Source organism: Ambystoma mexicanum, chromosome 12, assembly GCF_040938575.1.
Source record: "Ambystoma mexicanum isolate Mex_15411 chromosome 12, UKY_AmexF1_1, whole genome shotgun sequence".
NCBI classification, from domain to species: Eukaryota; Metazoa; Chordata; class Amphibia; order Caudata; family Ambystomatidae; genus Ambystoma; species Ambystoma mexicanum.
The window spans coordinates 583,029,235-583,051,690 of NC_090936.1; the positions used below are offsets into that span (position 1 = coordinate 583,029,235).

Sequence of the window (22,456 nt, forward strand, 5' to 3'; positions counted from 1 at the left end):
ACTGGAGGGAGGGGCCCAAATGATCCCCTGTGTCCCCATTGGCTTGCTGCCTTTTTCCAGCATTGCACCGTATTTCTAGAGGCAGTTAGCGTGTCAGTGTTCTGAGCCCTGCGTGGCGTTGTGAAAGTGTCATAGGGTGGATAGGGGATATGAGCACCATTGTTCTTCAATTTTTTCCATCAGGGTATATTGGTATCTTCTTGATATGCGAATGTGTGTGATAGTTGGGCCGCCAGGCTATAATCTAAGAACATCTGGAACCCCCACACCTCGCTGCACCTCTGAGCATAACTTTTTGCGATTCTTGGTTTTTTCTTGCCGCACACATAGTTCAAAATCCCTTTTTGTAGCTTTTGGAGTTCTTGTGGGTTTATAATAACTGGTAGCGCCAGGCATTGATATAGAAGCCTTGCGATCATGTTCATCTTTAGTGCTGCGATTCTTCCCAACCATGAAACCACCTGTTTGTGCCAGTATTCCGTGTCCTGTTAATAGTGTTTGGAATAGCAGGGGGATGTTGGCTCGGTATAACCTCTCGGTTCTGTTTGGTATGTTGACCTCTAGGTAAACTATCCGTGATTTGTCCCAAGGGATGGGGCTAACGATTGCCAGTGTTTTTCTACGCTCCCGAGTAAAGTTTGATTTCTTGTAATTGACCCTGAAACCCAAGGCCCCCCAAATACTGAGATCTCGTGCCATAGTGCTTCCAGAGTGCTCGATCTGTGTCGGGGAGAGGAGGACATCATCGGCATACATTGAGACATTGTATTGGCTTCCCCCCAGCTGTTGCCCCTGTATGTATGCGTTATTTCGTGTTCTGGTTGCAAATGGCTCCATTGAGCGAGCGAATATTAGAGGAGAAAGGGGGCAGCCCTATTGAGTGCCTCGAGAGATTTGGAGCTTAGAGGATCGAGTCCCATTGATTCTTAATGAGGTGGAGGGATGTTGGTAATTGGCCATGACCCATTTGCTAAATATTCGGTATAGCCCGAAATGGGCTAGTTTCTTCTGGATGTAACCTCAGTCTAGTAGATCAAATGCCTTGTGGGCCTCGAGAGAGATTATAGCCATTTCTACTTTCATTCTAGTGGCGCTTTCAATCAGGTTTAGGGTACGCCTAATATTGTCATGGGTGGTGCGACTTGGTATAAAACCTGTCTGGTCTGGGTGAATTGGGTCTGGGAGGGCCCTTGCGAGTCTGGTTGCCAGGATCTTAGAAAAGACCTTTGCATCGTTATTCATCAGTGTGATGGGTCGGTGGGATGCACAGTCGTCTGGGTCTTTGTTCAGTTTGGGGATGAGTATAGTGAGGGATTCTTCCATAGATGGTGTGATGCTCTCTGTTGTCCGGAAAGAGTTAGTGTGGTGAGTTGAGGGGCTAGGATGTGAGAGTACACTCTGTAAAACTTTGCGGTGTATCCATCGGGGCATGGGGCTGCATTTTACAGGGTTTTAATGGCTTCTTTCACTTCCAATGGGGTTATGGGGTGTTCAATAGTTTCTAATTGTGTTGTCTCGGACCTCCCTCTGGAGTTGGCCAGGTAGTTAATTTGCAGTTGCTCGCCTATCAGGCTTCCTGTCATTATCTTGTGGCGGGACATTATTGCTTCCCTTTTTTTTTTTTTTTTTTTTAATTTGTTTTGGCTGAAATAAATCAACCTTTCAAAAGAAAAGTTAAGAAAACAAATACATGTAAAACAAGATTCATAAACAGACATCAACATCAAAATCAGCATCAGGCAACAAACATGTTTTGAGTATTCACTGGCTAAACAAGTACACAAACATTTTACAGACAGAACTAAATGTGATTCAAATTTGCTTCTTCAGTCGCATCCCAAAGTTATTGTTAAAGGAACCTCGTTTACTAGGTTTAAACTATGCAGAAAATTAACTGCTGCAATTTGAATAGCTAGATTATTGCAGGCCAAAATCACTGCCCAACATTGTTTTTCCGATAGGCTCCCCAGATGGGTACAATGTCTTGTAAAAAAAAATATTCCGTTTTGCCATTAGCATGGTGCATTCTGTAAATACATGACATAATGTTTCTGGGATGGTTTGAATTCTGCAAAATCTGCATACATTCTGTGTTGCACTTATAAGACCCCTTCTTGAATTTATATCATTGGTCTTCCATAGATTCATGCGTAATCGTATGATATCTGCTCGGTACATAGGAGTAGGACAACGTATCAGATATGGTGGTAAAATGCCTGATCTTTTAGGCGGAAAACGCAGGGAATCACCATCACGAAAATTGGTACATTGTTGACAAGTGTTAATCCAGTCCAGCTGATGAATCTTAAATTTTGCTTTATCTGGATTAGTTAGCAGCAGATCAATGGAAATATCTGCAGTAGCCAAAATGTGTGTGCTTCCCTTTTGTCGTTCTCTGAGGATAGTAGGGACCCCTTTTTACTTCTCAGTGTGGAGATGTTATTTCAGGAGTGCACCTTTTTGAGTTAATATACGAACAGCCTATTTGCTTTAGTGCGGTTTATGTAATAGAATTGCTTGGTGTATGCCAGTGCTCTGGCAGAACGATCTGCCAGGTGCAGATTTTGGCTTTTTTTTAGCTCTCTGCTTAACTTCCCTGATTGGTCCTTTTTGTGTGCCCCTTCCATGGCCGCTACCTTCTCCTCCAGGCTATGCTGCTGCAGCTGACCCATCCTTTTTTGTGCAGCCGCACACCCTATTATAACTCCCCTGATCAATGGCTTCATGGTGTCCCAGACCACCGCTTCCGAGCTGATGAGTTTTCCTCAAAGTAGTCAGTGAGGGCCTTGGATATTTCCTCTTTAAACACAGCATCTTGCAAGAGGATTCCTGCCTATTCCAATGCCGTTGAGGGGGACTTGGGAGCCCCGGATACCCTGATCTGGGCTTGAACTGGTGTGCCTGATCCGGGATTACCCTCCGGTGAATCTGAATTTCCTCTAGGCAGGGAAATAGTTCACTAGATGTTGGGATCAAGTCTATTCTGGAGTGGCCTTTATGGACATGGGAGTAGAATGTATAGTCGGGTGCCCCTCATTGGAGAGTCGTCAGACATCTACCGTTCCCGTCAGGAATTCTGTGAACCCAATTGCTCACGTAAAGTCCTCTCTCGATGGTGGCAGGGTCTTGTTGCTGTTGGGGACCAGGTTAAAGTCTCCTCCTATTACAAGATGGCCTTCCGAGAACGTGACTAGGTTAGGCAGGATGGAGTGAAGAAACCGGTCCTGAGCACTATTCGGGCAATAGATTGAGGGAATTGTTAGGACTTGCTCTAGTAGGTAACTCTGGACCAATAAGTATCTCCCCATTGGGTCTCGTTTCACCATCACCTGTGACAGGGGTACTTTCCTGCTAAGGAGTATTGCCACTCCCTTCCTTCCCCCCCGCTGTAACAAAGAAGCATTTGCTAAAGCATTTGCCTGACGTGGATGCGTGTTTCTTCGTCAGCTAGCAGGTGAATTTCCTGCAAGCAGAGCCCTGACAATTTACGTTTTCCTGACAAATTGAGGCCATGTACATTCCAGGAGCCCATGCAAAGTTACCTAGTTGCATCTGCCACCATGTTCATGGTGTTCGCTCCCGGGTTCTAACTTCTGACCTTTGTCCCATGTATGGGAGCCCTGGGCTCCCTTGCTATGCTTGCTCCTGAGTCGTACCTTGGCCGGGTCTCTGGTTTGACCAATTTTCCTACTCGTTTTCCCCCTTAGTACGAAATCCCTGCAAACCCTTTCCCCTTCACCCCTCAAAACAAGTGTTGAGTCTCTGAGGCCAGCCCACAACTCTCGGGGCAATCGGCTCAGAGCCTAACTTACCTTTTGTGGGCATCCAGTGTCCATTGGATACCATCTGGAAGCGTAGCAGTGGCTTCAGTTGTGCTGTTTGCAGTAACAGCCTCTGGTTTCGAGCCTCCTTTCATTTAGCGACCCCTGTTGGTGCTGTCTCCTCCCTGGGTTCTCTGGATCTGTGATCTTCTTTTTTTTTTTTTCATTTTTTTTTTCTTCTTCCTTTCATAGGGACAGTTGCCTGTTTCCGGGATGCGTGTTGCCATAGTTCAGTCAGGGGAATTAGGGATGCTTGCGGAGGATCATATTGGGCCGTTCTTTGTCCATGGGATGTTCCCATTCAGGGCTGAACGCCTTTCTTGCCTCTTTGTGCTGGGCCTTTGAGGTACTTTCTTCTGTCTAGTCATGTCCAGGGCTCCATGGTCCCCTTTGGGTGCCGAATCCTCTTTGTCATTTTCTCCTGCTGGGCATAATTGTTTGTCAGCCTTCTTCAGTGTGTGCTTTTGCCATTGTTTACCTTCCAGGTTGAATTGAAGAGCGGCGGGGAAGCCACCGCAGTAGAGCACTTTCCTGTCTCGCAGCCATTCTGTTAATGGTTTTAAGGCTTTCCTTGTCAGCAATGTGGCAGCTGCGAGGTCTTGGTACAGGGAGATTGGGGCGTCTCTAAATTGTATGCGGGAGGTGTTCCTGGCTTCCTGCATGATCTGCTCTTTAACCTTGTAGAAGTGGACTCTTGCCATTACATCTGGGTGGGTGGTTGGTGCGGTTGGCTCTTGTCGAGCCCTTGTTTTGTGCACCCTATCCAGCTCTAGTGCGGCGCTGTCGGGGAGCGCGAGTATGAATCGGAAGAGGTCCCGAGGGAAATTGCTGATCTCTACATCCATTTCAGAAGTTGGAATGCCTTGTAGTCGGATGTTGTTAGGGCGGGAGCGGTTTTCAGCGTCTTCCTGCTTTATTTCCAGGGCTTTACATCTGGCTTGCAATGCAGTCATTCTGTCTGCTCCCTCCCCGATTCCGTAAGATTGTTCACATAACGTAGACTCTATTTCTGATGTTCTGTTTTCCACTTCGTCCATGCGCTTGTCCAGGCCTCGATATTCTTTTCATGAGCTCTTCGTCCCTCTTTTGTATTCCTTAGTCATGGTTGTTGGGAGGTCTTGCAAGCCTGTTTTGGTGACCCATTGAGTCGATGGTGGGGGTGCCTCACAGTCTCTATCCTGTAACATTGCTTCAGCTCGCTCCCTTTTCTTTTTGTCGTCTCCGGCCGGTGCAGCGAGCAGTGTGGAGATGTCAATTTGTTTTGTGGATTTGGGGGGCTTTGCCATTTCTCCCCTTGGCTCCTGTCCTTTGTGTGCGTGGTTTCTTGCCGTTAAGTGCAGTTTGCCCACCAGGTCTTGCATACTTTGTGATGCGGTAGGACATATGGGGTCAGCAGTAGCTTTATGCTTCTTTTGATTGTTTTCCTTGCATATTCCTGAATAGTATCAGGCACTTCAATGAGAGTTTGCTGGGGCAGTGGTTACCTTATGCGGTTACAATCCCTTCAGGGCGGCTCATGTGGGTATTGGTTGGTGTGCCAGTCCCCCGCTCTATGTGGGGGGGAGGAGGGAGTTCCTACTGTGGCTCCACTCCTGTGCAGTAATTGTGGAGGGAGGGGTGGCCGGTACCCTGAAGTAAAGGTGGTGGGAGGATTTACCTTGGCGTAATGCTGGGTCTAAGGCCCAGTCTCCACCTGTGCTCTTGTGCTGATCGCCGGTGCTCTTCCCTCACCTGCTGGTCCATTGCACTGAGGAGGTGCTGCAGGGAAGGTGGTGCTTCTTCCGGTGGGCTGCTCTCTGCTCTGGGGCCAGCGGCTCTTCACTTGTCGCTTAGATAATTTTCCTCCCCATAATTAATTCTCTCTTTACAAAGCATATTACTCATGTGGTCTGCCTCTGAGGAGCTCCGTTGCAACGGTTCCATGGCTCAAGGAGGTGGGCATGTCTCATCGCATGGAGCAAGGAGCTACTGCAGCATATGCAGGGCCAGTCCGGTGGGGACGCTGCTTGTGATCACGGTGTAGTGGTGCCAAAGGTTTTGCCTGCCCCCCAGGGGTCTTAGTTGCCCGGGGCTCTTATTATCCGAGCCCCGGTCGCCCTCTTGGAATTTCATCGGGCCGCGCTGCGACTTACTTTCAGGGCTGAATTCTCAGTGCTGAATTGTGCATGAGCTTATTCGCTCCGGTACGCTGAGCGCAGCACCTTCCCTCAGTATAATGGCTATTTTCCGGGAAAACCGTACGCTCTCTGCTCCATCAAATCCATCAGTCATCGGGTCTGAGTCGGGAGCTAGTGAGGAGCCATACCTCGCGCTCCGGCACCAAGCCCTGTTGGTGTGGATTTAAAAGTTCAACGATGTGCAAATGAACACGTGCAAAGTGATCTTCAAGGCTTGTTGAAGAACTATAAAGCTAGCGTTGTCCCTAGCAGGCTTTATGGATTACAAATGTTTACCAACAAACAAACTGCCTGGCTTAAGTTTCTGAAGGGGAAAATGTGGCAAATGGCCTCGACAAGTCAACCCCTGTTGAAGCGATAATTAACGAACTGGGGGATTTCATTATGCACTCAAAAAAATCATTAGTGGAGTATTTTATCCGAACATTTTAAAGGAAAGGGAACCCGGATTCTGTTATCGAACTTTGCCGATTCAATGGAACTTGACCATCCTTCAGGAATTTTGAAGGTGCTGTTGAAGGATATCCAAAACTTTTATAACGATATTAGATATGAATTGGTTTTTCCTGTCAACGTTGCTGTGTTAAGCCAGGAATTTAAGGATAAGGCTGGCACTTGGGATAGGAACAACAACATGTCATATGTATCTAGAAAATGTAATTGCACGTTGAATGAATGTCAGGTATTCCCTGTAAACGTGCCTTTTAGTTACTTTGGGGAACTCCATAATGGGAGGGCAAGAAGATTTTATTTTGCAACTCCGCCTTGGCTTGTTTCCTTCACTATCTAGATTGCGTGCTGTTAGGGAGAATTCTCTTATAAGGCTAAGTTCCCAAACCTAGTCCGTCCCCCAGCAGCTTTGCTGGATTTTTGGGGTTTGTTTTTTTCTCCCGCTAAGAGAGAGACTCTTTTACTCCCACTCTTAGGCCTGATTTGAGGTATGTCTTTGACTTGTTATGTGCTTATGGGCTATGGGGATTCTTTTACTCCATAGGGTATCATCTGTTTTTCTGTATTTGTGGTACACAGCACCCTCAGTGCAGTACCACAGGGGTGTCATAGTGACCCCCAAACATAGACTCCATACCCTAGGACTGACTACTGTCTCCCAGGGCATGTAAAGTCACCATTGGCTTTACTAGTCCAAAATTGTGAACAGAACTAGTACAAACCATCATATTGTGGAAGTACTGGTAAGGGGTAATTCGATTGCCCCTGGGTCTGTTTTCGAGGGGGCAGTTTCCCGTCCCCCCCCTTGTCGAGTTTCTGGCTGGTGGCAGTGGTTACCACGCGAAATATTCCACCGGAATATTCTCTATGGGATTTTCCCAAAGGCACCACTTTTTGGTGCAATGTTAAAGATACCGCCGGTTCATTTATTTAATATTAAATCACCGGTTGGGTCTTTTTGCCAGAACTCGATTCTAAAATGGCGTTTGTGTCCGTCTCTGTAACTCTGACCAAGGTTGAGCCCTTTGTTCCACTATTTTGGCGGGCTTCTCCACAGAAGCCCTCCAAGTGGTGCCACTCTGTCTGGGTTCCACAGGAAGGGTGGAGGGGGGATTTGGCACCCTGGACTGTGTTGCCTTAGCAACCAAAGTTGCACTCTACTCTGATTGGCCCAGTGGTGAGCCACCCGGCTCACCACTTAGCATGTGTGATTGACAGCTAGGCTGATGAATGGGGGTTTTTCTGCATAAAAGCAGGGCGTTTGGGACTGGAACTTCAGAAGTCGCCACAGGACCTAAGAATCCGAAGAGGGAAAAATTGAGCCATCTGCAATGATGACACCACCGGTGAAGCCCTGCTGCAGCTACCTCACCACTTTCCCGATGACAAGAGAAGGTCTTCAGCTGGACGAGTCTTCTTCCTCTGAGCTGGTGGGGCCAACCAGTTCACCCTTTTTCACCTTCCAAAGACGGCCCTTGGTCGAATCACCCGTGCCAAGCACCCCGGTGGCCGGATAGCCAAGCTCACCACTTTTGACCGCGAATAAAAGGACTGCACCTTTTAATCGGGAACTCTGCGGCTGGTTTCATCCCTGTGAAGTGCAACGACTCCAAGTTTCATCCTCGACGAGATCCTCTCTTCCCCTGGTCGGAACAACGAACTGCAATCACTGCCAGGAACAACTTCCCCTGCTGGAGCTTCCTTTCTCTTTAAGGTACTGTGTCATGCCTGGCCTCCCTTTCTACAGATTGCTAAAGGTGACCCTTAAATCCTTGGCTTCTATACTGGGTTGGCTCCACACCTCTAACTATATCTTTTGAATCACCCCAACCTCTTTTGAACACTCTGCAAAGACTTTCAGTGCATTTTAAACCGTGTGTTCCTGGGCACATTTCGCTTTGCTCCATTTAAAGTGGGCCTGGCCTATGAACTTTGGCTCTACAGTATAACCTGCCTTTCTCCCCTTGCTCTGAACTCTTAAAAGTGTTGGGAACTGTTTTATTTTATGCTCTGCCTTTTCTCTCCCTTTTTAACCTAAACTATTGGAGTGCCATCTAGGTTAAGCTCTCACTTCTGTCTTTACAAATAGTTGTGCTTTAACCCTGACTTGTATGATAGTTATCAAGGGAGGTGTAGATACTTACCTGACTGTGTTTTAGATTACTTTTCATTGAGAGTGCTAGTGTATTACCTAAAGTGTGTTTTAAATAAATAACTATATACTTTTTATAGAAAGATCTGGTCAGTGTTTGTTTGCTCTACTGTGTTTTGACCCGATTATGTATACTCTGCATACTGCCCTACTCTTCTTGAGAGAAGTCTGACTGCTCAGCCACAGCTACCCGGTAAATCTGGGTGGTGCAGACTGCTACCATTTGGGTTTACTGCTGCTCCTGTAGTCTTAATCTTTTTGCAGTGTTCCCCAAGGGAACTGCACAGGATTCTGCCTAACACGTGCTTGGAACAATGCACCGTATTCGAGCGATTATGCCTTTTCTGAAAGTCAGAGGTTGAAACACCTAGGCACTTTTTGACCGGTTGCATTAAACGCAGGGAATTATGCATGAAAGGCTACCATAATATCTATCATAGGTTGGACAATTTTTACATACAGCATTCTTGGGCCTATTTATTTTCTGGAAACAACTTGGTTTTAAATGTTACCATGTATTGCATCTGGCAAGAGATTTTAAATTGTTGAATGAATAAGTGTAATATTAGTATGAGGATATTTCCTGAATGTTTTGATACTTTATTACATTTAGATCACTTAAGTGATTATATTAACTTAGGCATGTTTAACTAGATTCATGCTTAGGAGTTATGTAATATGGAATAAGTGTTATGTATTTGTATTTTTATTACGTTTTATTTCACAAATTGTTTTAAAAGGTTATATTTCAACTAAAACTCTTTAATTAAAAAAATGTCTTTTGCGCAGATAGACTTATCAGATCACACATTGTCTTTCAGAAGTGCACTCTTATCAAGGATATGGGGGCCTTGATCCTCAGAAGGTATGAGCCAGCCACTGGCGGCTCATTGGACTGGTCAGTGGGTTGGCCTCTCAGGGGAAGACCTTCTTCCTTCAATGGTCATCCATCACGACGTGTCTTTTTTTATGATTCTGGGAAGTCCACACTTCTAAATAGTTGGCATTGCAAAATGAGTGGGGTGCCCCCCACCCGAGTTCTAAAGTCTGAGCTCTGCAGACTTTGATAAAAGGGAAGAAGTCCCTTTGTTTACTGAGCCAAACTGCTTTCTCAGCAGGTAGACTGGGTGCCACAGATGTGCCTCATTCAATGAGTGATTTGTTCCTTAAGCTACAAACACTTGGACTTTGCAGCTCGGCATCTCCTCCTTGTATAAAAAAGCATCAATTAGGCAACCGTAGAGGAGTATATGGTTCTGTTTTATATTACTGGTTGATATACACGTGTTTTAATCGTCTAACTTGCCATATCGATATATTTCTTTGTTGTTTTGTTTGTCCAGGCTTCTATGACCTGCAGTTAGGCCATCGGTGCCTTCGGAAATGTTTTCTTACATTTTCAGCTGGTTAGGGAATCTTGCCCGCTTTCAGTTTTGAATATTCTTTGAACTGGTTCGGCTAATAATTGGGCATAGGTATTCCTTCTGTTGGTTTACGTATGTTTATCGTATATCCCGCAATTCCAAGGATCGAGATTTGACAGTCATTTGAATTTTCTGGAAGTCGAAATATACATACTTAACCTTTTGGGAGCACATGGTTTCCAAAATAAATATGGAAGTCAGTAATGGGGTAAGATGTATGTATGTCTTGGATTTCTAAAGTACTAACCTTGCTGTGGACCAATAAAGCGCTGTTACGGAGAATTCTAATGTTTGTGCTAAATTCCTTCCACCTTAGGGACCCCCAGCTCTTTCGCTGGACTTTAGGACTTTTACATTTTTACCCAGGAGGGAGCAAGACCTTTTTCTCACTCATGTATTTTGACCTGATTTGGATTATGTGTTTCCTCTGTTTTTGGAGTCTGACAAACTCCATAGGCATCTACTTTTTGTATGGTGATACATAGGACTTTCAGTGCAGTGTCACAGGGAAATCCTTTAGATTTCTCATAAGGTTTAAATACCCTTTCTTGTGTGAACTACTGTTCCCAAAAATAGCAAAGGGAAATTGACTTTACTTCCCTTTTCCCTTTGTAGGTCCAGCACACCCCATTTTATGTGGAGTGCTTGGGGTGGCCTTGTAGCCCCTTATCCTACATTCTCATGTGACATTTTTATGATACCCCAACTACTTTAATGGCTGGTGGCAGTGGTTTAATTTTTCCTATCATGCTTTTCTACCGCAGGCTGAACCCTCGACTGCAGTACAGCATCCATGGGTGACCGTTTTGTCAAAATGCCCCGGTCTTCTTTTTTCGCCATTTTCTGTTTGTGAGGTCTTTCTTGGGTTTTACTCTGTGAATTGAGCCAGGTTTGAGCCCTTTGTTTGTTTTGCCTTTGGCAGGCTTCAGCCCTGAAACCCACCTCTGGCTCCAGTGTGTCTGGAAGGACATGATGTGAGGGAGGTTCTGGAAACTCCCCTGTCATTTGTCTCTAGCAATGTCTGAATGCAACCATTTGATTGGCTGGCTGGCTGGCTGTCCTTTCAATGTGAGAAACCAGCTTGAAAAGCGAGGGTTTTGGGACTAGAGGCAGAGTCGACAACTGGGAGAAATACCCTGATGAACAAACTGTGAACCAAGCTTGCTGCATCCTCCTGGACCTTTTGAACTGCCCAGTGAAGCCCTGCTGCTTTGCTGAAACTCCTTTTTCGATTCGACAGAGAAGCTCCAGAAGGGACGATTTCTTCCCTTGGGTTAGTGGGACCAACTAACCCCAAGACGAACTCGACTGGACCATCTTCCCCCGACTGGCTGTACTTGCTGCTGCAAGAACCGAGTGCCAGCGGTCGAGAAATCCGTAGTAGAGTGCAACGTCTGAAATCAGGCTAGAAGCTCCAGGACTCACCTAAGGACCCTCCATAAGCAGGACGACCAGAGCTTGACTTCCCTCACCAGAGAGCGGGACCCAAGGAATGAAGGAAGCCCATCCGGTATCTGAAATCCGTGACGGTGCTGTTTGCTAAGCGCTGAAACCGCAAAGTGTTGCTGAACCAAAAAGAGCCCATAGCTGCCGACGACCTCCCAATTTCCGCTTTAGGAGCCCTCCAGACATCCTCCCTCTTGTCCCCATGACTGAGGCTCAGGAACACGGGGTCTGCACCGCTGTAACAGGACAGAATCCAGCTGGACAACTCTTCTTCAAACCAGAGGTACTGTTTAGACTTGGGGTACTTACATCATTGTCTTTTAGCTGTGCTTTTCTCAGTTGGGAATTGCATTGGCTTACCTTTTTAGAGTTGATCCCAACTCTCCTTCCACAGGGCTAACAGCTTGTGACCCTACAAGTGATTTTCTAACAATCTCTCAAATGTTGTGCAAGACTTTGATTCTAAGAAGTTCTTCAGCTCCATAGACTGTTTCAAATTGACTTTGGCTGTCCTGGCTCCCAGTAGACTTTTCTGACCCAATGACTTTAATAGTGCTGTCCCTCATAGGTGGTAACTTGTTTTAGACTGTTATTGCTGCAAAAGGCTTGTCTAGAATTCATTGGAAGATTTTAAGTGTCATCACATATACTGAGAACCTGTTAAGCCCTTTTCCTTCCTTAAACCTTTCCTTTCTGTAACCTCAGAATCTGCAAAGTATAGCTGGTGGGATATTTAAATTCCATTACTGTCCTTGTCAATGAAGTCACCTCAGGGTGCAGAAATTATTCAAGAAGCATATCCAAAGAGTATCCACTAAAGTGTTTTATTCGGAAATGTATTTTTAAAGTATATTTCCATTGTTACACAAATTGCCTTGTTAGAGAATGCTAATTTAAAAATTGATAATAAATAACTATTTATAACAAACCTTGAGTGTGTTACCTGTATTTACAAATTTCATTGCTACAGCTCTGCAGCTCACATTTATCCCTCTTGAGATAGGCCTGACTGCTCAGTCACACTACCAACTTGTGTAGTAAAGACCTATACCAAAAGGTGGTTACCTAATAGCAAGCAGATAAGTGTTTTGTAGTCTGACTAAGTGTGACTGCATCAATTCTTACCTAACACGTGCTGTAAGAAGACAAGTGGAATTCTCCTGCCTACTCCTTTCCAAGTCTGAGAAGATGAACACGGACAACGTAGGCCACAAGATGTCGGTGGAGGCGTGCTAGGAGACGTTCAAGGAAACTAAGACATGCCATCAGCCTGTTACAGAGACATCAGAGTCTCTGCAACGGCAGCTCATTTTTATGCATATTTAAATCTGTCTTTGACTTCCTGGGGCCTATTTCTCTTTTGGGAGGGCTTGTTGATATTGCTGAACCAACAACCTCCAAAAAAGAGCTTGAACTGGTGCATTGTTTATATGCTTTTTGAACATTAAAGGTAACATTTTGGTAGCTACTGCACTGGCTTGCAGGATGATGGTGACAGCCCGTATTGGAGGAGGAAACTTTTTTTTTTTTTTAAACTTTGTTTTTTTAGAACATTCAATGACAGACAACAAATAAAACAACATACAGTCTAGCACTTTCGTGCCAGGAGGTTCTGCCATTATTATTGTTATGGCACATTGTCCTGGCCGTCTGTACATGGATCGTTGATTAGTTCTGCACAGCTGCATAGTGTGCCTCCGGTTCAACAGGTACCCGGTTAGTTCCTTCTCGGCTAGTCTGGTGCCTTAGTAAGGGTGTACATTTTACCTTCCCATCTGCGCTTCTTGTCCCTCTGGGGTCATCTATGTCGTTTACATCCCTGGTTTCCAACAGTTCCTGTATCAATGCGTTCCATGCCAGTATCTTGTCACTGCTCTCACTCATCCCCCTTTGCAATGCTTCGGTCCATACTTTTGTCTCAGCTAGCATCCATCTTTTTAGGTCGGCCCACCATGCCTCTATGTTTGGGCCTGTGTTAGATTTCCTCGCCATTGCAATCCAACGCTTTGCCAGGGTGCTCATCAAGTCTTTCATTTTGGCTATGTGTGTTCTCTGCTTACCACCTCTTATAAAGAGCCCCAGCAGATAAGATTCCAGCAACCACTCCTGCATGTGGATTCCACCCCCTGCCGCTCTTTCCGTAATGTTGTCCCATAACTTTGATATTACTGGGCAGCTTTGAGTTTCTTTACTCCCCATGCTCGATATTCTTCTGGGGGTCAAGGTATGCCCTTTGCATGATGTAAAACTGTGTCTGTCTGAATCTTGAATTTCTAGAGAACTTTTGTATATATTAAGGCCTTTGTCCATTCCTGGTCAGTAAAGGTCTTCTGGAGTTCTGCCTTCTGCTTTTCTCATGCTTGCAGTACCCTTGAGTTATTGCTTTTCAGGAGCTGTTCAAAAAGCCTGGACACTGTGTGTCCTCCTTCTGACACATTGTACCATGCATCTCGTTCCCCTGCGTTTCAGCCTTCTCGGATAGGCATGGCCATCTCTTTTATGCTTTGGACCATGCTGTTGTGCAGCATGAACAGGCCATTGTGTACGTCCTAATCTTCTATCAGGGTTCGGAATTCCACCCATTGTCCCTCTTTCCACAAATCTCCATCCTGAGCTACACCTTTGGTTTCCCAATGTTTTTGATATGTTGCAAGGGCTTCAGGTCTGGTACTAGCCAATCCTGCAAGGGGATCTGCAAGGAGCAGAGGTCTGGGGTTCCCTGGATTTTCCACGCCTTCTTCCAGAAGGTCAGCCCTAGTCTGACCAGGGTGGGGGAGGGTTTTGGTCCAGGACTTCTCCTTCCATATTATTTCTAGTAGAAAACAGTGCCATGCTGGCTGGAACAATGAGTCTATGGATGTGTCATTCCCCCAGCCACCGAACCACAAATTGCATCTGCCCTGCCGGGTAGTAGCGTTCAAAGTCTGGCAATTTGATTCCCCCAACTCAGTCTCTTTGTTAGTGTTAGGGCTAACCTGTTTCTCCCTCCACCCCATAGGAATCCCTGTACTATTGTGTGATTGTCTAAAGAATGTCACAGGTATGTTATATGTTTGTGAAATAGTATAATAGGCAGGGTAGTACCATCATTTTCAGCAGGGCTGCCCTCCTGATCATCCCTAGTGGTAGTGTCTTCCAGATCTCCGTGGCCTTCATCGTTTTCACTAGGGTGACTTGTGTGTTGGCCGTGTGTGTGTCCGTGGGGTCATGGTGTATATCTATTCCCAAATAGGTGTGTGGTGCCCATGTGAGGCTCAAGTGCGACAATTGGTCTGTTGGAACCCATCTACGTTCTACTAGGGGGTACAAGGAAGATTTGTCTTTATTAATGGAAATATCCGATAGCTTAGCAAATGCGTCTATCACTTCCAGCAAGTCTGGTAGGTTAACTCGTGGATTTGCGATAAATAAGAGAATATCATCTTCAGTGCTCCGCATCTGCTTCCCTCATGTGACGGCTAGCGGCCGCCTCCGTCTTCCTGGGAGTCAGGCAGGCTCTCTTCTCGCCAAGACGTTGCTAGCCAGCCACCACTCTTGTTGCGCTCTCCAGCTCCTGGCCCAATCTAGAAGCTGCCCCTCTCGCTCTCGCTGACGCTCCTCTGAGCTCCTTCTCGTCAGCTGCCCTTCAGTGAGCAGCAGGCTACTGTTTGGTTACACCTGGAAGGGGCACAATACGCCACTTTGCCTTTACAGACAAGCCCTGGTGCTGTAAGACAACTACCTTGTTGATTGGCAGGGTACAAAAGCTTGCATAACCTAGCCATGATAATTTTGTCATTCAAAGCCACCATTTGTTTATTTCCCAAGATGTCCTCCAATAATCATATAAATTGGAAAACTTTTTCTAACTCGCCTTGATAATCTTCAGAAGAAGAAAGTGTGTACATTTTATTTGGCTTTGAAAGTGGTCCTACCTCAACATTTCTTTTCACCAGTGGCGACCCTACACCTGGGGAAAAAGGTTTTGAAAGTGTCTCTCTCCTCTTGGATTGCATCTTCAATCTAGTGCTGTTATTTTCAGCATCCCCTAAACCCCTCGAAGAATCCATGCCTGTATGGTTTTAGCCCAAGAAGTGGTTGTCTTTTTGGCCAGGCCATGTGACATGTACTCTACAGGCATGATTGTGGGTGAACGTCTTATGCTATACCTCTATCGAGAAGCCATTTTGCATTTGCCTTGCTGATTTAAAAAATAAATTCTTGATGAGATTGAATCTGATTCCTCATCACGGACACGACACTTTGATGTACCCCTGAGAGACACTTGATCTCTCGCGGTTAGACCAAAGCCAATTGATTTTGCAAGACTCTCTGCACATTTAGCAGTGACTTATTTGGTTGATGACAGATATTACCATAAAGATGCCTCTATGTTACAATTGTAGTGTTTCAAAGCTAAAAATGGTTCCCTTTGTACGAAAGGAAACCATTGAAGCCGTATATGGCCATGGCTTCTGAATGCCTATGAAGGGCAAGGACAGGAGAAGCCAATACCAGATCTGGCTGGATGTTTGACTGATGTGCGGGATTCCTGAGCAGAATTTGCATCTTGTGTGTTTAGTCAAGAAGCAGCTCACAAAAGTTTGAATGTGGCTAACAAAAGCGAATGGGGCCACAGCGAAAATGTTTGAATGGATGCACTCTCCTTATTGGAAGCAGTGTGACATTCCAAAGCCAAGATTACTTCTTAACCCGGGAGGCTGCTTCATTACTTTGCATAACATTGGGGTGTGGGGAAACATGAAGACGCCAAAACAAGGAAGATTGTGATGGAACATTGTGGCTACCATTTGCCAACACCAGTGAAATGTTTCTCTGCTGTTGTCTGTGGATACCAGATTCCTCAAGATCAGGGGGAACCCGGTAGACTGGTTCTCAGTTGAATTCACCAAGGGAACCCAGCTCCCCGAAAAGTCTTGCTGCTCATCCCTTTGCCGATAAAGGATTGATAGAAGACCCCAGTGGAGCTCTTTAAGTGATCAAGTGGCTGGGTGTGATTTAATTGCCCAGCTTCACACCCAGACTTCGCTCCCTCAGATAAGATTGAGGTCGGGATAATGTTGTTCCTTTAAACCCCATGATGTTCCCCTGGCATTGGATCAGGATTCCCGCAATCATACCAGCTGAGAACAGAAGCTGCACCTTACTCGAGATAAATACATCAGTTTACCTTTGCTCTAGTACTTCGCCTCCCCAGTGGGCCAAAGGTCCACCTGTTTGCCCACAGCACTTCAGTGTCGCCACCTGAACTGATTCTGAAGACCAAGATACCAGCACTAGTCAATGTTCCCTCTAATTACTATTCTCAAATAGCAGAATTGGTTATTCTTGTGCGTGTGTATTTTCAATGTGGAAATCTAACTTGACAGGTAAGCCACTTTGTGAGCAGTCTACTAGGAAGGGAATTTTCCCCCTGCTTCACCGCGGCCATTCTTCACTACTTCATATAACGGGAAAATCCTGTAGTGCTTTAAAAAAATATATTGGCTAAAAAACAAATGTTTTATTTACAGTTCAGACAGATCTCATAAACCAATCCAAGACCTCAAGATCTACCACAATACCTAGCAAAAGTAATGCAGTGCAGCGAATTGTACATATCTGCCAACCACGGCATTGGGTTTAGTTGTGGATATTCATTCATTCACAAAAACCACTCGCTTATAACTTGTGAGGCTAGTAACAAATCCATTAAGTTCATCTAACTTTTGTAATATGCTGCAAAAGATCATTGTACAGTCAATTATGTGGTATACATATAGAGATGGAACAAAAATGTTGTCTGCATAATTAGTATAGTTTAGTCCAGGACAATATGTACATTGTTCAAAGGATGTATTAACATGATTGTGACTTTAATAATACAATGTACAGTACAAACAACACGTCAACGAAATTGTCACATCTAAATTGTGGAAACATCACAGAAAACAGTATAGGGTACATTCTTTGTTCATACCCCACTAACAACTGTCTAGTATGTCTGCCCAAAATGCCTCCCTCTTTGCTAACCTTTTGTGTGCGTTGACATTGGGGGCTCTAGCAACACCCACTTCCAAAATTTGGAAGCATAACTGTTATTTGATGGCGCGTCTCATTAAAGTGCCTAGCCACGGAGGAGTGGGGATTGTTAGTGGGACTGTTAGACGTGTGCTCATTCCATCTTGTTGTATGCTTTCTGGAAGATTGTGCCATCTAGTATATTCTACACGTGCAAAGGATGGAGTACACAATGCAAAGTATGGCATGTGGCGAAATGTTCCAAGCGCTGTAATGGGTGTGAAGGCCCAATATAATGGCGGTCAGTTTATTCATCTTGGAAAGATCAAGGGTTGAGTCTATCCTACCAGGATTGCAACCTATGGCCTGCAGCTGAAAACAGAGGTCTGCGCTGAGTGCTTAAATTGCCAAACTGTCTTGCTAGGTGAGACGACGCATAAGCTTGTCTTTCCTTTTTCCCCCCTTTGTGCTGAGGCACGCATTCCAGTCCTGTCCCTAAAGGATGGGGTATCCCAGTGATAGGGAGGATAGCTCAGGGGCAACGTGCTCGCCTTGGAAACAAGACGACGTGGAGCAACACAGGTTTGATCCCCGGATCTGCGCTTAGAAACCTCTGGGTATTAAGCACATTAAATGGCCAATTATACAATTGTATATAGACTGGTATCTAGAGGTAAGTCTTTTGCACTGGTGGAGGTACCTTCATAAGTAATACTTATTATCAAAAGAGGAAACCCGGTAGACCACTGTTCAAACTAGTTGGCAGTGTCTACTCTGTCTAAATCCGGGTGGATCAAAATCAACATATAATAGAAGACAGAGCTAGTGAAACGGGGGCTACAGTCTAAAGCTCTAAAAAAATGGGGGCGGACCAGACACTTCTAAAAAATTAGCATAATTTTAATAATAAATCATCACTTGTTAAAAAACATGATTAAATTTACAGGTCCACAATACAAAACTTAACAACAAATATCAAACATAGGAAAACGTAATTGGCAAAAAATGCTAGCTAAAACAAATTCAAGAAAAAATAGGGTACATCTAAGACAACTTGCTGTGTACCAAACTCCATTAGGATTAGTATATCATGTTTTCATGTCTCTGTTTTTAATCCAGAGAGCTGTCTCGACATGGTTCTGTTCATAAACACTATTAGCGAACCTTCATCAGGAGAGGGTAGTTGCAACGAAAAACCTAGTTCCTATAGAGTCACAGACTTGATCTGGGTCAGTCTCATAGCACCTGTAAAGTTAAAACATATAAAAACAAAGGATCAGCTGGTGAATAGCTTAAATACTTTGAAAAGTTCTAAATTACTGAACTGGAGTACCAAAAGAAAGGGTAAATTTACCTTATCTGGTGCTTGTGGGGGCTCTCAACTTCAAAAGGTGATTTGGAGTAGCAGGATGTCCTTTTATTATATGTTGACCTTCATAAGTAAGCCATGCTAATTTACTGTCACCCTTGTGTCTGTATGTGTGTTCTCTCTTGCAGGCACTTTAAGACCCGCTATAAGATCCTGCTGATTTTCGTGCCAGAGATCATCTTCATTTTGGCTCTCTTCGGGTACCTGGTCTTTATGATCTTCTTTAAGTGGTTTGCGTTTACGGTGAAAGAGGCTCACAGCGCCCCCAGCATCCTTATCCACTTCATCAACATGTTCCTGTTTGTCACCAAGGATTCAGGCAATGCCGTGCTCTACAACAACCAGGTATGGAAAAGGACAGGGGGGGGGTCGAATATTCCAACCACCCTTCAGGGCCACATCCTCCTGCTGAATGGGGGCCGGGAGGGAGACCAGGAAAGGATGTGAGGGGAACCCCTACAACCTCCTGTTGTACGAAGACCAGGCATTGAGGAGGAACAACATTTTCCCAAAAGCACCTACACTATGGAGAAGTACAAAGAAGGTGGGTTGGGACCCCAAATATAAAGGACTAGAGTGTTCCTAAAGTACTTCTAGCACCCTTTTACGCCCCACTGTATGAGAGGCAGCTATTGGGGAAAGGGGGTTACTCCCGCTCACTGTTTGTTTTCTCTTTGTCTCTATTGTCCTCTCTTGCTTGCTCTCACTCCCCCCCCGCTTTCTCTTTCAACACTTTCTCTGTAACGCTTTGTCTCACTCTCCTCGTCAGCCTACTGCCTTTATGCTGGTTGCTTTGAGCCTTCTCTGAGTGTTCCGGGTTCTGTTGTAGCAATGTCTCAGAGTGGGGTCCTGTTCTGATGTTTGCCTTATTTTTTGGTCACTCTCAGGTGAAGGTGCAGGTGACCCTTGTGGTCTTGGCCCTGCTCTCGGTTCCAGTTCTCCTCCTGGGCGATCCCATTTATCTCTACATGAAGCATGGCATTCGCACGAGAACAAGATTTGGGGCTATCAGCAGGGTAAGTATCTTTCACCCAATCCCTCATCACCTTTAGGAGAAAATGTAGAAGCCTGGTAAGTGCCCTGCAGTGTTGATGCAGAAGGATGAAGAGGGATCTAGTAAGTGTCTGCAGAGGTCCCTTGGCAGGGAAAACCCGGATCTAATAAGTGATAGTATTATCCCCTGGAGCCCATGGAGCGGGAAGAAGGCTTGTCTGAGCTTATGGGGGGTAGGAGAATGCAAATCTGTCAGCTGCCTCCTGAGTCCATTGGACAAGAAGGACAGGGATCCTGTAAGTGCCTCCTGCATTCCTTGGGGAAGAAATAAAATGCTACCTTTTTACATCTTCCCTCTTAAAATCCCTCCCTCCCTTCCCTGCAAGGCCTTTACCTCTTCTCTGCATTTTTGGCTGTTCCTGTTGGTTCAGTCTTGTGTGCCAGCTCTGCCTGCCCACCCCTCCTTCCCCCTTAATCCCATCCACCCACCCACTGGAATACTTCTCTATGCTACCTACCCCTCTCTACACCTTGGAGTCAGGCCTTCTCTATTCCAAAAGTGCCCCAGCTTCTCCCTTCACAATTGAGTTTGCTTCCATGTTCATTTCCTGCTTTAGGGGTTCATAGTCCTCCTCTGAGCCTCTTGCAGTTCCTGTGGTGTGCATCTTAACTTTTCAAGTCCATGCCACCACCTCACTGATGTCTGCTTGTTTGCTTCTTTACAGCAACACTCTCGGATCAAAGACGCTGCAACCCTTGACGAGACAGAACCACTGCTGGACTCTTCAAAGTCCACTCTGGAGAGACCGCCTCTGCGGTCTCAGACATCGAGAGAGACCCTTGGGTCTGTGAATGCTGTGGAAGAAGATATGGAGCTTGGTAATGCAGAAGAAAAAGAGGAGGTGAGAGCTGTACTGCAGGTTGCAGATGTAGCACTTTCATTCTTGGGCTCTGCTCACAAACACAGCAAATAGGTTATCAAGTAGGGCCACAGAACCACAAACTAAATCTTTCCTGCCCTCCTTGGCTGTGTAAGTGGTGGCACAAGAGGGCATCTTTTGAGTTGCAGCGTAGATGGAGGCCAGTGAGTGCCCAGTGGAGTGGAGTGGAGTGGAGTGTATTTACATGGAGGGGACTTGAACATTGACATGGAGCCAGTTGTTTTTTTGTATACAAAGTCTATCTGCAGCATTGAAGACAACCCTGAGGCAGAGCATTTGGCATTACAGCAGCCCCATGTAAATGTATGGAAGAGCCGGAGGGGTGTATGGAACTTCTGCTCCACCCATATTCCCCCAGACCTCTGCTCCTCATCCCATGCTTTTGTCCTCTCCTCCTTCCCCGTCTATTCAACTCTGCAGCCAGATAAAGAATGTATATGTAGAAAGGAACCATCGGTTTATTCTAGACATATTGACCTGTAGGTCTTTTTCATGCACCTACTGGCATGGCACTTGCAATGCATGGCAGTCCTAGAAAGAGATATTTGTTTATGGTTTTATTTTAAAAGTGAGATTATATCTTCTTTTAGAATAATAAGTAACTTTGTGAACGGATGTACCATGATGCCAATGATTTTATATTTTTTTATTTAGTTGCCCTTATGTCTTTAATGTTGTGCTTTAATATTGTGACATTTTGAGAGGCCATCTGGGGAGGAAGTGGGATTTTGGGGGTCGGGGATGCTCACGCCTATGCTGGGAGGAGCTGCCCATAGGTGATAGGAGGAACTCCGAGTCTCTTTCCTCTTCGCAGCCTCCTTTGTTAGAGAACGGTGCTGGAAGCGAACAAATTCTATTGGCCAATTTGTACCAATTAATTCTTTCCGCACGCCCACATAATGCCTGGGAATGTTCCGCTAGCTGTGGCATTGCTGAATTGGAACGAGCATGCAGGTGGGTATTACAGTATCAAAGGTGTTGCTATTGCAGGGATGGTTCCCATGCACCCTTACCACAACAACAAAGAGATCCAGAGACCTGGTAGGGTTTTTACATCGACTCCCTCCTAACGAAATTGCTTATCGGCAGCCTAGGGGCCATAACTAAGGATAGAAGGCGAACGTGGAGCTGCTCAATGATGCAGGTGCATCTGCCTGACCTTAAAATGGAGGCTGATGCTTTAAGCCTTCATTCAATGTTATCCTGGGCAAACGGACTATTAATGAAAACGAGAAGGAGGAACAAACTTCACACATGACAGTAGTAACAGTGGGCCACAAAACGCATGAGGAAATTGAGTAAAAGGCCTCTAACGAATCCCGCTACCCACAGCAGACCAGGAAATTGCTCGACCAACCCCATACCGTATTGGGAAATTTAGGTAATGCACGTGACACACTAGTGAAAGTAGTTCAAGGAGATAGAACTACACTTGAGAGCCAAGAAGAGAAAGAAGGCTCCAGAGCCTGCTGAGGGCTACTGCTCCGCTGCTTTGGAGAGCCAATAAATGGGGGACTGAGAAAGAGAATTTGCACCCTGGGAAGGGCACTCAGCCAATCAGATGGCTGGAACAGCGGGTGAGGATACACAGTGTACCGCCTGTTATCAGCCACCCGAGGCCCTTTCCCGAGTGGCACCATGTTCATTGTGGGGAGGCAACATGGAGCCTTTCCCTGTTGACTC

At 45.5% G+C, this 22,456-nt stretch overlaps 1 protein-coding gene across 2 annotated transcripts in view; it reads left to right on the forward strand.

Annotated features, from left to right (window-relative positions):
• The window catches only part of TCIRG1 (T cell immune regulator 1, ATPase H+ transporting V0 subunit a3), a 177,339-nt gene that overhangs the window by 111,047 nt on the left and 43,836 nt on the right, over nt 1-22,456 (forward strand). For both annotated transcript variants that reach the window (XM_069628935.1, XM_069628937.1), the window contains exons 15-17: nt 18,968-19,184; nt 19,727-19,855; nt 20,558-20,734. In XM_069628935.1, the coding sequence (XP_069485036.1) occupies nt 18,968-19,184; nt 19,727-19,855; nt 20,558-20,734 (523 nt within the window). The remainder of the gene's footprint in view (nt 1-18,967; nt 19,185-19,726; nt 19,856-20,557; nt 20,735-22,456) is intronic.